The sequence below is a fragment of the Scleropages formosus genome, chromosome 2 (assembly GCF_900964775.1).
Source record: "Scleropages formosus chromosome 2, fSclFor1.1, whole genome shotgun sequence".
Lineage (NCBI taxonomy): Eukaryota > Metazoa > Chordata > Actinopteri > Osteoglossiformes > Osteoglossidae > Scleropages > Scleropages formosus.
The window spans coordinates 31,234,340-31,248,407 of NC_041807.1; the positions used below are offsets into that span (position 1 = coordinate 31,234,340).

At 46.4% G+C, this 14,068-nt stretch overlaps 1 protein-coding gene across 1 annotated transcript in view; it reads left to right on the forward strand.

Moving 5' to 3' along the window:
- The window catches only part of sema3bl (sema domain, immunoglobulin domain (Ig), short basic domain, secreted, (semaphorin) 3bl), a 38,003-nt gene extending 32,525 nt beyond the window's left edge, over nucleotides 1-5,478 (forward strand). Inside the window, exons 14-16 of the mRNA XM_018737763.2 lie at nucleotides 79-304; nucleotides 2,044-2,177; nucleotides 2,826-5,478. Of these exons, the coding sequence (XP_018593279.1) occupies nucleotides 79-304; nucleotides 2,044-2,177; nucleotides 2,826-3,311 (846 nt within the window). The 3' untranslated portion in view covers nucleotides 3,312-5,478. The remainder of the gene's footprint in view (nucleotides 1-78; nucleotides 305-2,043; nucleotides 2,178-2,825) is intronic.
- Nucleotides 5,479-14,068: the final 8,590 nt, after the last annotated feature.

A 14,068-nucleotide genomic window follows, 5' to 3' on the forward strand; every position in this document is an offset into this window, starting at 1 on the left:
CTGTGAACAGGAAAACCACAAATGGTGCGCTATCACAGGCAGGACGATGGCCATTTTCCTGTGATTCTCCTTCCCCAGCAAACTCTGTACGTGGGATCAGCAGCAGGTGTTGCCCAGGTGCGTCTGCACCGTTGCGAAGCGTACGGCAAGGCCTGTGCCGAGTGCTGCTTGGCCAGAGACCCCTACTGCGCGTGGGACGGCACCTCCTGCACCCGCTACACCCCTCAGAACAAGCGGCGCTACCGACGTCAGGACATCCGCTACGGCAACCCTGTGCTGCAGTGCATGGACCAAAACCCCAGCGGTGAGAGAGCATGATTTGGGCGGACTGAAACAAAGAATGGTAAACGCATTAAGGGGAGGGAGAAGGGAGAGAAAGCGACTAGAGACTGGATACAGAGGTCTTGTACAGGATACTGTTAAAATGATATGCGATTAATGAGCATTTAGCTTGAACTTTTTTCCAGGAATTGTTTCCTAACTTCAGGTGGTGCATAGCACTTAAAACCATACAGTTCATAAAGGAAGATTTTGAAAAAGGAAGGTAGTTTATGTTATTAGTTTATATTATTATTTGCAGAAGTTTATAAAGTGCATGTTTTGGTTACTGAAACACACACACACATATACAAATACCATCTTTTACACTCCAAGCTCAAATGCCTTGATAGATACACACACACACACATTTTCAGAACCGCTTGTCCCTTACGGGGTCACGGGGAACCGGAGCCTACCCGGCAACACAGGGCGTAAGGCCGGAGGGGGAAGGGGACACACCCAGGACGGGACGCCAGTCCGCCGCAAGGCACCCCAAGCGGGACTTGAACCCCAGACCCACCGGAGAGCAGGACTGCGGTCCAACCCACTGCGCCACCGCACCCCCCCTTGATAGATACTATTAACCAAATGCAAACACACATATTCCCAAACACACTGCTGATTACACCAAAAGCATACAATAAGAACACATAACATGCAATGCCATGAAGGCACTGCTGGTAAGCACACGCTATTAAACTTTACCAGTTCACATGCACTCAAAATATTGTCGATACGCACTCACGACTGGGCTATGAGGGAATGATTTCATGGCTGAGCCACCAAATAGTAAACTCAGTTAGTTACAGGCAGATCACAGGTGTGTGAGCATCAGGTATCAGGTTAAAGCAGCAGAAGGACGCAGGTTCACATCATTCAAAAGATGGACACTGAACTGTCCACTCCACCTGTTGTTCCATAGCAGCACAATAGATCAGGGTTCAACCAGCAGACAGATTTAGTTGGTGAAGCCAAGGGAAGGGAGAAAGAGTGTTTGCCCACCTAGGGGCAGTGTAGAGGGACAGTGAGTGTGCTCAGCCTGTAGAACAGGAGCAACAGAGACATCTTGACTGAAAGGGAGGAGTTGAAAGTCCAGTTTCGTGGAACAAAGATGTTGGGTAAATACCGCTGATCCCTCCCGAAAACCTTTAAAACAAACTCTCTACAGAGTGAAGAAAATGAGGTCATGCTATTCTTTTGAAACGCTGCCTTTTCCTGGAATGTCAGCCTTTTTTGATAGGACTGCTTTGGCTGAGTAACATGGGTTTAACATACTGCATCAAATGGAAACCATCTCCCACCATTCTGTTTTGCTTATTTGTTGTGCCGACTCATTTCTCCAAAGCATCATTCAATGATCTACCCATTTATACAGCTGGGTAATTTTCGGGGTACTACCTTGATCAAGGGTAGTGTAGCTGGAGCTGTGATTTGACTCAGAGTCCTTCTAGTAGAAGGTAGTCGCCGTGACTACTGCACTGCCGTCTGGTCCGATGTATTTTGAACTCAGCATCATGTTCTGAGGTAGAAAAACAAGAAAGGAAATATACATTAGTTGAATTAATACACCCGAGACTGTGACATGAATTTGAGTTTGAAGAGTTGCTGGTGGTCAGCATGTGTGTGGGTAATGTAGGCTAGTGTAGCTGCAGGTTGTGTAGGGGTTAGAGCCATCGCCTTGCAATCTGAAGAGTGTGGGTTTTTCTGTGAATCCTCCCACAGCAGAGGAACTGGACGCAGGCGAGGACAGGGTGGTGTACGGCACAGAGAACAACAGCACCTTCCTGGAGTGTGTCCCGCGCTCCCCTCAGGCCAGTGTCACTTGGCAGGTGCAGCGAGAGGACCGCAAGGAAGAGGTGAGGAAGTGGGGGGTGAGTCATGAGCGAGAAAGATGGAGAGGAAGAATGAGTGTGTGAGAAACGGCGAGGTGTGATGAGAGTGAGACGTAACAGCGAGTGGAAGAGACAAAATACTGGGAAATGGATATTTCAGGAACTGCATTTGCTTCTTAATTGTTTATCTGAATTAATAGTTATGCTAATACGCATCAAAAGGGCATTATTCATGGAATAGCTAGTATCTAACATCTCTGTCCCAACTGTAAAGTTATGAAATCACTGTTTCTGGCACAAACAAGCACATGCAATAAAAAAAAAAAAAAAAATCTCTATGCACTTTTAACTTTTGCCAACACTCAATCCAATGTACGTGGAAAAATCATAGAAAAACAATGCAAAAGACTTGGCTCTCTTTCCAAATATTCAATTCACTTTAATTGCATAGAAGCTTGCATCCAAAGTGACTTGCACAACATAAAATTTAATCAGTTTAAGCAGCAGAATGTTTGCATTGAGGCAATTAACGTTAAGTACCTTTCTCTTGTGTACAAGAGCAAGGCACTTCGCATGCACTTGAACTGCAGTGTTTTGTGTGTAACGTAAATCCCATAACGGTGTCCTGCTGCAATGTATGTCTATCAACGTGTGATCCTTTTGCGTGTCCAGGTGAAGCTGGATGATCGCGTGATGAAGACAGAGGAGGGGCTTCTGTTCCGACGTGTCTTCCGCCAAGACGAGGGCACTTACATCTGCCTCTCTCGCGAGCATGGATTCACCCAGACACTGGCACGCATTTCCCTAGAGGTCCTGCAGGGGGACATGTTGGGTGAGCTGCTAGCCAGGGAGGAAGGAGTGGACCCCCTGGGCAAAGATCGGGACAAAGGGGGGCACAGGGCAGCGCCTCCTTGCCACGTCCACCGGGGGAACCCGGGCCACAGTCGCTCCTGGTTCAAAGACATCATGCAGCTGATCGGACCCTCCAACCTGCCCCACGTGGAGGAGTACTGCGAGCGTGTGTGGTGTAGCGACAAGCTGCGGCGCAAACACAAGAGCATGCTCGACAAGTACCGGCTGGCCCAGGAGAGTGCCCGCAAGGCCCGGAACAAAGCTGCGAGCGAGCGCAGCCGAATTCCCCGAGACTTGCACGTATGAGAGTAGCCAAGCGGACGGGGGCAGGATGGGAGGGGCTGGGGGGTGACCGTGAGGAAGAATGACAGGACCGAATACGGTAGAGGAGGTGACCGGAAACAGGATCTTGACAAAAGCAATGTCTCACTGACATGGACTTGTAGAAGGTGGGGGTGGGACAGAGCGTTGTTTATCTCGAGCCGTTACAGTCTCCAGCACTCATCGCCGTCTGTCCGCCATGTGGACCGTGTTCACCTTTCCACCACAGGGTGACCCCAGACACCCCCGTCCAAAGCTGGAGGTCCCGCCTCGGTCCTGATGTAGATTTCTCCACTCAGCAGCAAGGAGATGGTGGGCTGTCTCACATCACTGACAGTTCGGCTGCCCTGCATAGCATCCCCCACAGGGACCCGCGTTTCTCGCCCCATTGCTGTCTCCTTTGCTCACACAGCGACCCCAGTCCACTCGCTCTGCTTACCCCATATCTTGGGCACCATGAGAAAAAGACAAAGAGACTTGTTTAGGTTAAGGGAGGTAGTTGAAGCTGCTCTTGACACTGAATCACAGGCAGGAGCCAAACGCAGAAGCGAGAGCTGCTCGGCTCCAATGGCTCCGTGACGATAGTTGGTCACCCAACTGAAAATGGGCACCCTTGCTTTTTTTTTAAATCAGTGAAATTCTAAATCCCACAATTCCCTTGTGAGCAGTGGCACCCAGCGTTGGAATATCCCAGTATGTTTTGTACACACTGGTTCATCTTCAGTGAAATGGAACTTTATTATGGCCTTTTTTTGCTGTCCCCCTACCACGTTCTCACTCCAGGAGTCCAAAGTCATCTCTACGGCCTGGGAAAGCTGCTGCCTTGCTAGTGCCCTCCCTCTCGCAGTCCTACCCCCGTGGGGGACATCAGTGTGTGGAAGACAGTGGAAGGGGAAGAGCGATGAAGAAAGAGCCTGGTTGTGCTTGCCAGGAACAAAAACACTGAAACGCTGTCACATTTCCAAGCTCCTCAGACTTCCTGAGACTATGAAAAGGGACAATTAATGCCGTTTTTGTATTTCCTGTCGGGTTGACGATAAGTTAGAGTTTCTGTTTAGTCTTTTTCGTAGGAGGTCTGTTCTTTCTTTAAAGTCAGTGTACTGCGTAGAATGTCTGACTATATAATCTGTGGTTTTTTTACTTTAGTTTACTGTAGAACAAAGTCAATGTGGAGACATTAGAACAGAAACTGTGGCAACGAGCTGCTGTGTCCAGACGGTCAGTGTCATTTTCTCAAGTCTTCATCTGCGATCAGTTAACTATTTGTTCACAAAGGGGGGTTGAACATTTTATTGTAAATCAAGTTTGACTTTTCAGCATGTTTTAGTGGAAAGCATGCTTTACTTGATTTTTTTCTAAGCCTTTCAACATGTAAATTCAATTTTTGAACAATAACAGTAAAGTTTGCTCAGATTAAATGTGCGGAACACATTCAGTCCTACATTTGTCAGCGACGAATTATCTGCTATCTAACATCACGTTATACTTCGTGACACGTGCTGTCGGACGGCGTTACTTTTGCTGACTTGCTGTTGTGGACGGATGGTTGTGAAGTGTCATCTGATACAGTGCCAGTATCAATCTGACAAATGGATTTTGCTGTATGAAGCTCTACGGACACTTTTGGTGACACTGAGTCTAATTTAATGTTAATGTATTTATGATTTATTTAATGATCTTACCTTGTGCATGCCTTATGAGTGTACTAAAAAAACATACATAAAAAATTTAATTGTTTTTTGGAACAGAGCTAAAAGGAAGATCCTTTCTTGGCGTGTTGTTCTGCCTTTGATGTCGTACAAGTTGTGCATGTTAGCAGGATGGCTGCATGCAAATATCAGCCAAGGCGGTAATAGCAGCAGCCTAGAGTCTGGACTGGACTCCTGCTGCGCTGGGTGGGGGAAGCAGGGCGCGACAACTAGGGAAGAGGGTTGCTAATTAGAAGCATAGGCCCTGCGACCATCAAACGAATTTCATTTTCAAGCGTCAATTCCAAAATGCCCCGCGCAGTGCATTCTGCCTCCCTCTGTGTGTCCTCCTGTCTGCCTTCATGTCTGCCTGTTGTCTCCTGGAGATCCCCTGGGTTCTACAGCTGACTAATGACTCTTTTGAAAATGTAACATTCAGAAAAAAGAAATTAAATAAATATGGACGTCTGTTTTTAAGTGGAAGCTTATTTATTTTCCAGCAAACATTAACTCTCAACCCCATTACACTGCGCTGTTAAATCAGGGAGAAAGTGGGTATTGATCTTAACAAGGTTTTCAAAGGGTCAGCAGTACAGTTGGGTCTTGCTGTGTTTAATTAGACGCTGCCATTTTTCATCTTTGATTGAGCCAGTTACTTAGAAGGTGGGTCAGTTTGACAGCAATATAATTATTACTTTTAATATCTGCTGCTTGCTTAACACTTATCAGCAGGGGAGTGCAATTCTCCAGAAACTGGTAATTTGGGAAATACATAAAACCAATTCGACTGTGGCTTTAGAGGACACTAGTTAAAGGCCCATCATACAGAAGTACGGTACATATTAAAGCTAGAGTTACACGAGTTTAGTTCCGTTTTTGTATGCTCTAATTTTAAGCAAATTTTTTAACGGACAACTCTGAACTCTTATATGCCATGTGCCACACCCCTGCTTGGGCTCAGACCTTGCATGTTCTTGCTCAACAGGCCACTTTCTCTCCAGCGCACACAAACGAGGTCTTGCAAATTGACAACAAGAAACCGCCCATTAATGTATAAGAAACAAGAGTGAAGCTGCTGAAGTGACAGAGGTTGTCACTGGTAAACAAACAGAGCACTGTCTTACTGAAGCCTCAGCCAGAAGCTGTAAAGTCAGTATCTTAATCATATCCCCACATCATAACATTGATAGGATGCAACAAACACTCACAGCTGCTGATAAAAAGTGAAAAGAAAGAGGGCAGTCTGAGCACTGGATGAGCTATCAAACAGACAAAAGGAACATCAGGCCAAAGGATAACAGAAGAGCCAGTCTATCACCAGCTCTGGTTTCATCAGTTGGAAACAGTTGTGCTCAATTCCAAGTCTTGGGAGTTTTGACATTTGCCAGAAGCCATTTCACCTTCTAATCTTCTCCTGCGGGGTCACCAAAGCTCCGAATGGATGGAACTTATTTGTAAATTATATGCTGGGGTTTCTTAGGGCTTCGGCCTCAGTCCCAGTTGACTTTCCAGGACATGTTCAGCATACTATCACCGTTCTGTGCAGCAACATCTCTATAAAGACAGGGGCATTTTATAAACAGCTCTTTATGGTGACCAAGTAAGCTTGACCAAGGCTCCTGAGAGTCACACAGCCAACACACAGCACGTCATCTTCTTGACAGCTCATTCCTTCTAGGACCTCTTAACACTGATTGGACAATAGTGTCAGGGCTGCTCTACGGACAGAGTGTCCTGGATTTTTCCATCCTGACAAAGCAAATCTTACTGAACCCCTTCACACTGACTGGGCAATTATTCTCAAACATCTTTATGGACTGGTCAATCGTGCCAGCACCTCTTTGTAGTGACAGCTGCATCATTCCAGCAAGGCTCTATGGAGACAGAGCAATCGTGCAAGGACAGGATCGCCAACACATCTCAGGCACGCCATCGTTTCAGTGAACCCAGCTGAAAGCTTCGATCGCAGAACACGTTTTTAAGAACAAATATGGTGGCACACACCCTCTTTCTTTCAGTAGAAGTGCCCACTGAAACGCATGAACGCTGACGTATCGTATTTCAAAGATAAGTCCCAAGCTTAGTTTCTTGTCTGGCCTGAATTTTCTCAAATCAATCTGGATACAATTGTTTTCTGCCAGTTCTTGTAAATGCTAATGTTTGCCAGAAGCCATGCCACCTTCTAATCTTTTCTTATAAGCTAAGCATGGAACTGTTCAGTGCTTCAACAGAAAATGTCCAAGAGAGAAAAAAGAAATGTTACTGATGGGAGCAATGATCTGCTGGCAAGATGGGGGGGGGGGGGGGGGGGGGGGGTGCCCTTTATTAATTAATTTATTTTTTATTTCTTCTTTTCTCTGTTTTTCTCTCTATTTTTGATGTTAACACATTATTTTAGGGTTAACATATGAGATCAGTTTGTCATTAACATAGTGTCAGTGTCGAGGATGGGAGACAGGAGGTAGGGTGCGGACCCAAGTGCGGGTGCTTTTATTTCGGTGCCAAAACACAGGAGCAATCGGAGACAGAGGTCAAGGACAGGCGAGGGTTTTCCGAGGGGCGAACGTCATTTCAGGGGCAAAGCAATACTCAGTAAACGGTTGAACAAGCCAAGGTCAAAAAGCCAGGAGAATCAGGAGCTTTAAACAGGGAACAGGATACTGGGAAACAGAACACTGAATTCACAAGCCAGTACAGGGGCGTTGTAGATTCCGCACCCATTGTATGTGACGGCGCTGCCTTTATACCCGGCCGTGCAAATCAGCAACAGGTGCTGTCGCTGAGCTTGCAGGTGTGGGCATGACACATAGGCCCTGCAGGAGTAATATTTCACACACACACATACACACACACACACACACACACACACACACACACACACACACACACACACACACACACACAATGTGAAACTGCTTGTCCTGAGTGGGGTTGCAGCGAGCCAGAGCCTAACCCGGCAACACAGGGCGCAAGGTTAGAGGGGGAGGGGACACACGCAGAACGGGACGCCAGTCCATCGCAAGGCACCCAAGCTGGACTCAAACCCCACACCCGCCAGAGAGCAGGCACAGGCCAGACCTGCTGTGATTTTATAACACAAATTTAATAATTATATTGGTGTGAACATACAGTAGTTTTTTTATTACAACTGATTTGCTTTACATGGATGACATTCAGCAGGTGAAAATAGAAGTATTTACATTACATTTATTTATCAGACACTTTTCGCCAAAGCAACTTCTGATGAACTCTGTGTAGTGTTATCAGCCCACACACCTTATTCACCAAGGTGACTTACACTGCTAGATACATTACTTACACTGGGTCACTCATCCATACATCAGTAGAACACACTCTCTCTCTCTCACACACTACGGGGGAACCTCAACAGCATGTCTTTCGACTGTGGGAGGAAACCAGAGCACCCAGAGGAAGCCTACGCAGACTCGGAGAGAGCATGCAAACTCCACACAGACTGAGCAGGGATCGAACCCGTGTCCTCTCGCACCTCCCAGGGACTGTGAAACAGCAGTACTACTCACTGTGCCACTGTGCTGCCCAGACCTGGTGTTTTTGTAGCGTTGCTGTGAGTTGCTTCTGTAAATTTTTCAACCTATTAATGAAACATAGCATCAGCTGTATCTGGTCATTCTTACCACATGTTGCCCGCTGACACTGACCCTTTTGTACAGCAACATCAGACCACATGAGGTGTAATGTTAGCGGTCGACTATATCACTGTCTGTATGACTCTGACCCTTTAAAATGCTTCTGCGGAACTAGGTCATGACTTTCTGCATTTCTGAAGGTGTTTTTGGGTCGCTGCTGTAATTGCATGTGTATCTCTCCATTTATTTGTTCAGTTGAGTCACCCATCACTAGTAGCACACGTGTTGACTTCAACTTGAATTTGACACAGAGGATGATATTTCGTGGGAAGATGCTCACATTAGTTCCAGCGAATATTCAGAAGAATCAGATTTTGAAGGTTCTCACGCTCATAGTGAAGAGCAAATTAAACAGATAAACCGGTGAGTAAAGAGATTTTTAGTGTTTTATGCACTTCTTTCTAAATAGACATTGACATTTAAAATTTGTGATGCAAAGCTTAAGTAATAAATCGCTAAGTTGCTTATTTAAGTCCTCCAATTTGCTTCATATGTTTCCTGTGGTGGTGGTATTTTTTTCTTTTTCTTGAAGGTGCATCTCTAAATCTTGTACCTCATACAATTGATGTCATCTTAGAATTCAGTAAATACGGTATATAGACGGCATGTGACTCCCAAGTTTCCCTGTATATATATTATTCTGTATATAAAGAAAGCGGAAACAAAGGAATCCTTCTGCATGGAAGGTGTTGTCAGCCTTGGTGAACTGGTACATATATTCTGCCACATGTGGACGCTCTACTGTGACAGATGAAGATTAATCACCAGGGAAGGGAGGCTGCAAGCAATTCATTTAATTGGGTTACCGGGCCTGGCTCGCTGTCCGCTGGGAGCCCAAGTAGGGCGTTTACTCTGTAGTACAGGGTTTAGAAAGGCAGTCCTGCTGTCTGAGACCTGCAGTCAGTCTGACTCTCAACGGCACGACCACCTCCACTTTACAAGCGTGCGGTCACTCCTGGCCAGAGTCAAGTCAAGCCTACAAAGTTTCCGTGACCTCTCTCAGCCTTTTGGGTGGGTCAGTCCACACCATGTGGCCAAGATGCCATTTAATTTGTACTTATACCTTCAATTTCATCGTCTTCCATACTCCAACCCAGCTGTTGCGTACCTTAGGGGGCAGTCTGGAAAACGACGGTCTAGCAGAGCCAGGGTACATGGACATTTTTCTCCCATTGGGCTCACAGCTGTTCAGTGTCAAATCCGCTGGCTGTACGGGAGCCCAGCTTGCAGCGTTCACAACTGTACTGCTCTTCATCTGTCACTTTCACAGGGAGGCACCATGATTTCACACGGAGATAAAACGCCAGAAAACAGAAACATATTAAAGACAAACTGCTTCCCGAAAGGGGAGTGACCAAGTAGTGAGTAGAAATGACAAGAGGAGCTTCCACAGAAGGGAGGTGAAGAGGCCGCAGTGCAGACTGATGCTTCATTCAGACACCCCATGACAGGAGGGGAGAGAGCTCGTAACTTCTTTTCCACCATGCGGCCCAGGGCCCTTTTCTGCGAATTGGACAGTGGGTGGAAACCACTTTTAGGAAATCCAGAAAAGGAAGGGTATCAAACAATCAGCCAAAATGAACGCGAACCTGAAGACACAGCAGTCTTAGTCTGACTGGTATCTCGGTGGGGAAACAGAGTAAGAAAGGCCTCGATGCATGTCATTGCTGATGGGACATTTGCTCCATTTACACTTCCCAATAACATAGGAGAGGCAGTCTGCTGCCTGGAACTAGCGTTTGGGGAAACAAGGAGATTCTGGAAGAGATTGCAATGATGAAACATAATATCTGGTATCGATAATAAGATGCAATCTTCTCAGCTAGACAGCAATTTCCGTATTCAGCTAATCTGTTAGACATGATCAAAGAAATCATAGAATGGGAACAGGACCTCGGCAATCTGATGGGGGTGAAGGTCGAGAGTCAGAGAATGCCCTGTGTGCCATTGCTTCCTAATGAGGCTGTTCCTGTTGCTCCCCCTCCCCCCATACTTCTGCTTGTAAACTACTATAAAATTCCTCCTCGCACTACTGGCATCATGTAGAATAGTTCAAGCCATGAGATACAGGGCGGCCAAGACACCCACACTGGTAAAATTGAACTTTCTCAGCCAAAGCCTTTGAGTTGTCGTTCTATGTTTAAATATGACGACAACAGCCATTAATACAGCATTTGCATGCTCTCAAAATTATGATGTGTAAACATTAGTTTTGGCCTTAAAATTGGTTCATGTAGGCCTCAAAGTTCCTGCTGGGTGAAGTTTGACTCTTGATTTCTCACACTATATCAGTCACTATTGATAACTAGAGCAGGGTTGAGGCCCTCAAGAGCCTATCCCAGAGGCATAGGGTGCTCTGCTAGGGAGGTACACCCTGGACAGGATGCCAGTACATCACTGGGTAGTCAAAGACATTCACACACTAAGGAAAATTTACAATTACCAGTTACATCGAAACACATGTCTTCAGATTGTGTGAAGAAACCAGAGCACTAAGAGTAAACCCACGTGAAGATGGAAACGTGCACTCTGCACAGAAACTAAACAGGGATCCACCCTACTTCTGGTTGCATAGCCCCTTGGAAATTTTACATGCAAACAGCAACGGGATGAAGCAGCTTGCGCTGCAGTGGAAACCGATTAAACGGATGTGCCGAACAGGTTCATTGCTGACAGCAGTAAGAGCCACAAAAGTAAAGCCAAGAATGTCCTCAGACAAGGTGGTCTATTGAAACGGTTCAAGATTAGAAGTAGGATCATTGACTTCCGTATGGAGGGAATTTCGATCCTTCAGTGTGAGTGAAGAAAAATCAGCTATTTAAAAAACCTATTTGGTTCCGTCGCTTGCAGAGTGCTTGTTCAAATCCCATAAGGGCCCTATCACTGAACCCTTGGGCAAGGGCGCTTAACCTGAGTTGCTCAAGTAGCCTAAAATAAACACACATGTGAACCGTGAGTTACTGCCAATAGGGACCACACTTTACTTCACCATACAAGGCCTTCGTCTCAGTAGTCCTCCGCTTGGCCACACTTTGCAGGGAGGTGCTCGCTGCTCCCTCTGGTGCTTCCTTCCTGCCCCCCCACCATTGTTCCAGCAACTGGTGCATTTACACGCTATTCTCCAACGTGTCCCTCCAGCACAGCTCAGCCTCATACTGCGTGGTGTCATCAGCCCCTCCATGTTCCGTTTCTTTTGCCATGGGGCTCAGTGATGGCTCTATCTCAGCTGGGGGCTCCACTCTTGTCACCCTTGGGCTACCAGGAGCCCCCAGCTTCACAACCGCAGACCTGCGAGTGTGATAGAGCGTGAAAAACTCCGCAGCCAAATCAACAGTCTCCGTTTTCCATATCGGCCAAACAAGGACTGAGCTGGACGCCTTGGAAAAGTGATATCAAACCCGTAGTCTGATTTCCCCGTTTTTGACATTTCTTTCTGCTTTTTAATGAAAATGTAGCCATAATTCATAGCTTGCGCCTGTGCAAGCAAAGTCAGGTCCCCTGTGTAATGTTCCGGCCTCCAACTCTGTCCTTTCAGACTGTTTGTTTTGAAAGGTGTTGTTTTGGGGTCTCACGTTACTGTGGTTCTGTGTCTATACGTTGCTGAACCGCCGGCCCCCCCCCAACCCCAGGGCTTCCTGCGATCCGTCAGCACACACGGTGCCACGGAATAAGAAAGTCGTCTCCTTTACATCAACAAGTCTCACTGACCTGCTGGGTTAATTGCTGAAAGGGTCTGAAGTAATTTGAGTTAATTAGTACCATTAATCATTAGACCTGTCTTTGTTTATTGGAAGGAGACAAGTTGCAAAAGTGGATGGAAGGGTGGGAAGCAGAGCATCCCCTACTCAAGTCCTGGTCCCATCTATCCTGCAGGACAGGGGTTCAGAAACAAAAACAAAACCATGTATTAATTCTGAAAAACAGCCTGAAGGAGTAATACATCCTACATCTTAAACGCTGCCCAGATGGACACGACAAGCTGAGTCTGAAGAAAATAAAAAATAACTTTGTACCTTGAGAACCCCATTAACTTCAGGACAGAAATGCACATTGTCAAAAGCAGACAGCCTCTCGGCAGCCGTGTTTCGGAATTCCGGGACCTTGAATGTTACGTGAATGCATTTCAGCACATTTCCTTCTCCACACCCCTCAGACACGCTTGGCCACAAACAGGGAAGCAAAGCTGGAATTAAGTGTCCATAAGATCTGCAACTGAATTATTCCTTTTTTTTTTCATTCACCGAAAGGGACCAGTTGAAAGGAGTCTAATTCCAAAGTGATTCGAGTACAAGTCGTTGTGGGTGTGAGTGTGCTAGAGTGTGTGAAGGAGGTCTCCTGGATTCACTCTGGAGGCTTTCCACCTGTACATCCGAAGTGGGCGAGAACCAGGCGAAGCCACACAGCTCCATAGGAGAAACCATACCTCTGGCAGGGAACACAGGACTGCAGCAGCGCGAACTTGCTAATGATGATCTCTAGGTTGGAAACAGTGCAGCCAACACCAGCCGCCGACAAGAGTTTACACAAAATTAGGGATTGCAGCTGGACATCTGCTGCTTTTCAGCAAGGGTGTTGATGATGAGACACATCCTTTCTATCAGACAGACCCTTGGGCCGACACGAAAGAAGAGAGATGATTCCCTTTACAGGAGTGTGAAGTGTGGACAAGAGTAGAGGCGTGTAGTCCTGTCTAAAGGTGACGAGCGTAGTAACACCAGATGCAGTACTGATATTAAATCCCTACAAACACAAACAACAAATTATGAGAAACTGTGATTTATGGCAGTGATTTTTTATGTATTTCTCAGAATCAGAATCAGAATGAGAGTCAGAATGAGTTTTACTGGCCAGTGTGCTCATGCACACGAGGAATTTGCTGTGGTTCAAGGTGCCTCCAGTATTTACAGACAAATAGCTGACACAGAAGTCTTCAAACACACTTCTTTGAGTACGTGGTTGTGTTTTTGTGTGTGTTTCACATTTTCGCTCTTTCTGCATATGGAGAGCAGGTGGCAAAGTGGTTAGGGCTCCTCCTTTGGACTCGAAGGACCCAGGTTTGCTCCCGCTGTTGGACTCTTCAGGAGGTACTTGCTCTCAATTGCTGTACTAAAAATTATCCAGGTGTATAGCTGGATAAATCACTGTAGGTACCTTTGGAAAAAAGTGTCAGTGAAATGTATAAATACCCAAATGCCCTGCATGTACCCTCCCTTACATGTCCAGGGAAAGACCACGTGGACCTACACGCTGTAATGACTGTCCCCACCATGAAACGGCTTTCAGGAAATGAGCCAATTAGTCCTGCTGGTCCCAGGACCCCGCGGCCCCAAACCTGTGTAGCTCCCCTACTGAGGCTAGTGGTGCAAAGCTGTGTTGTGTTGGGAGG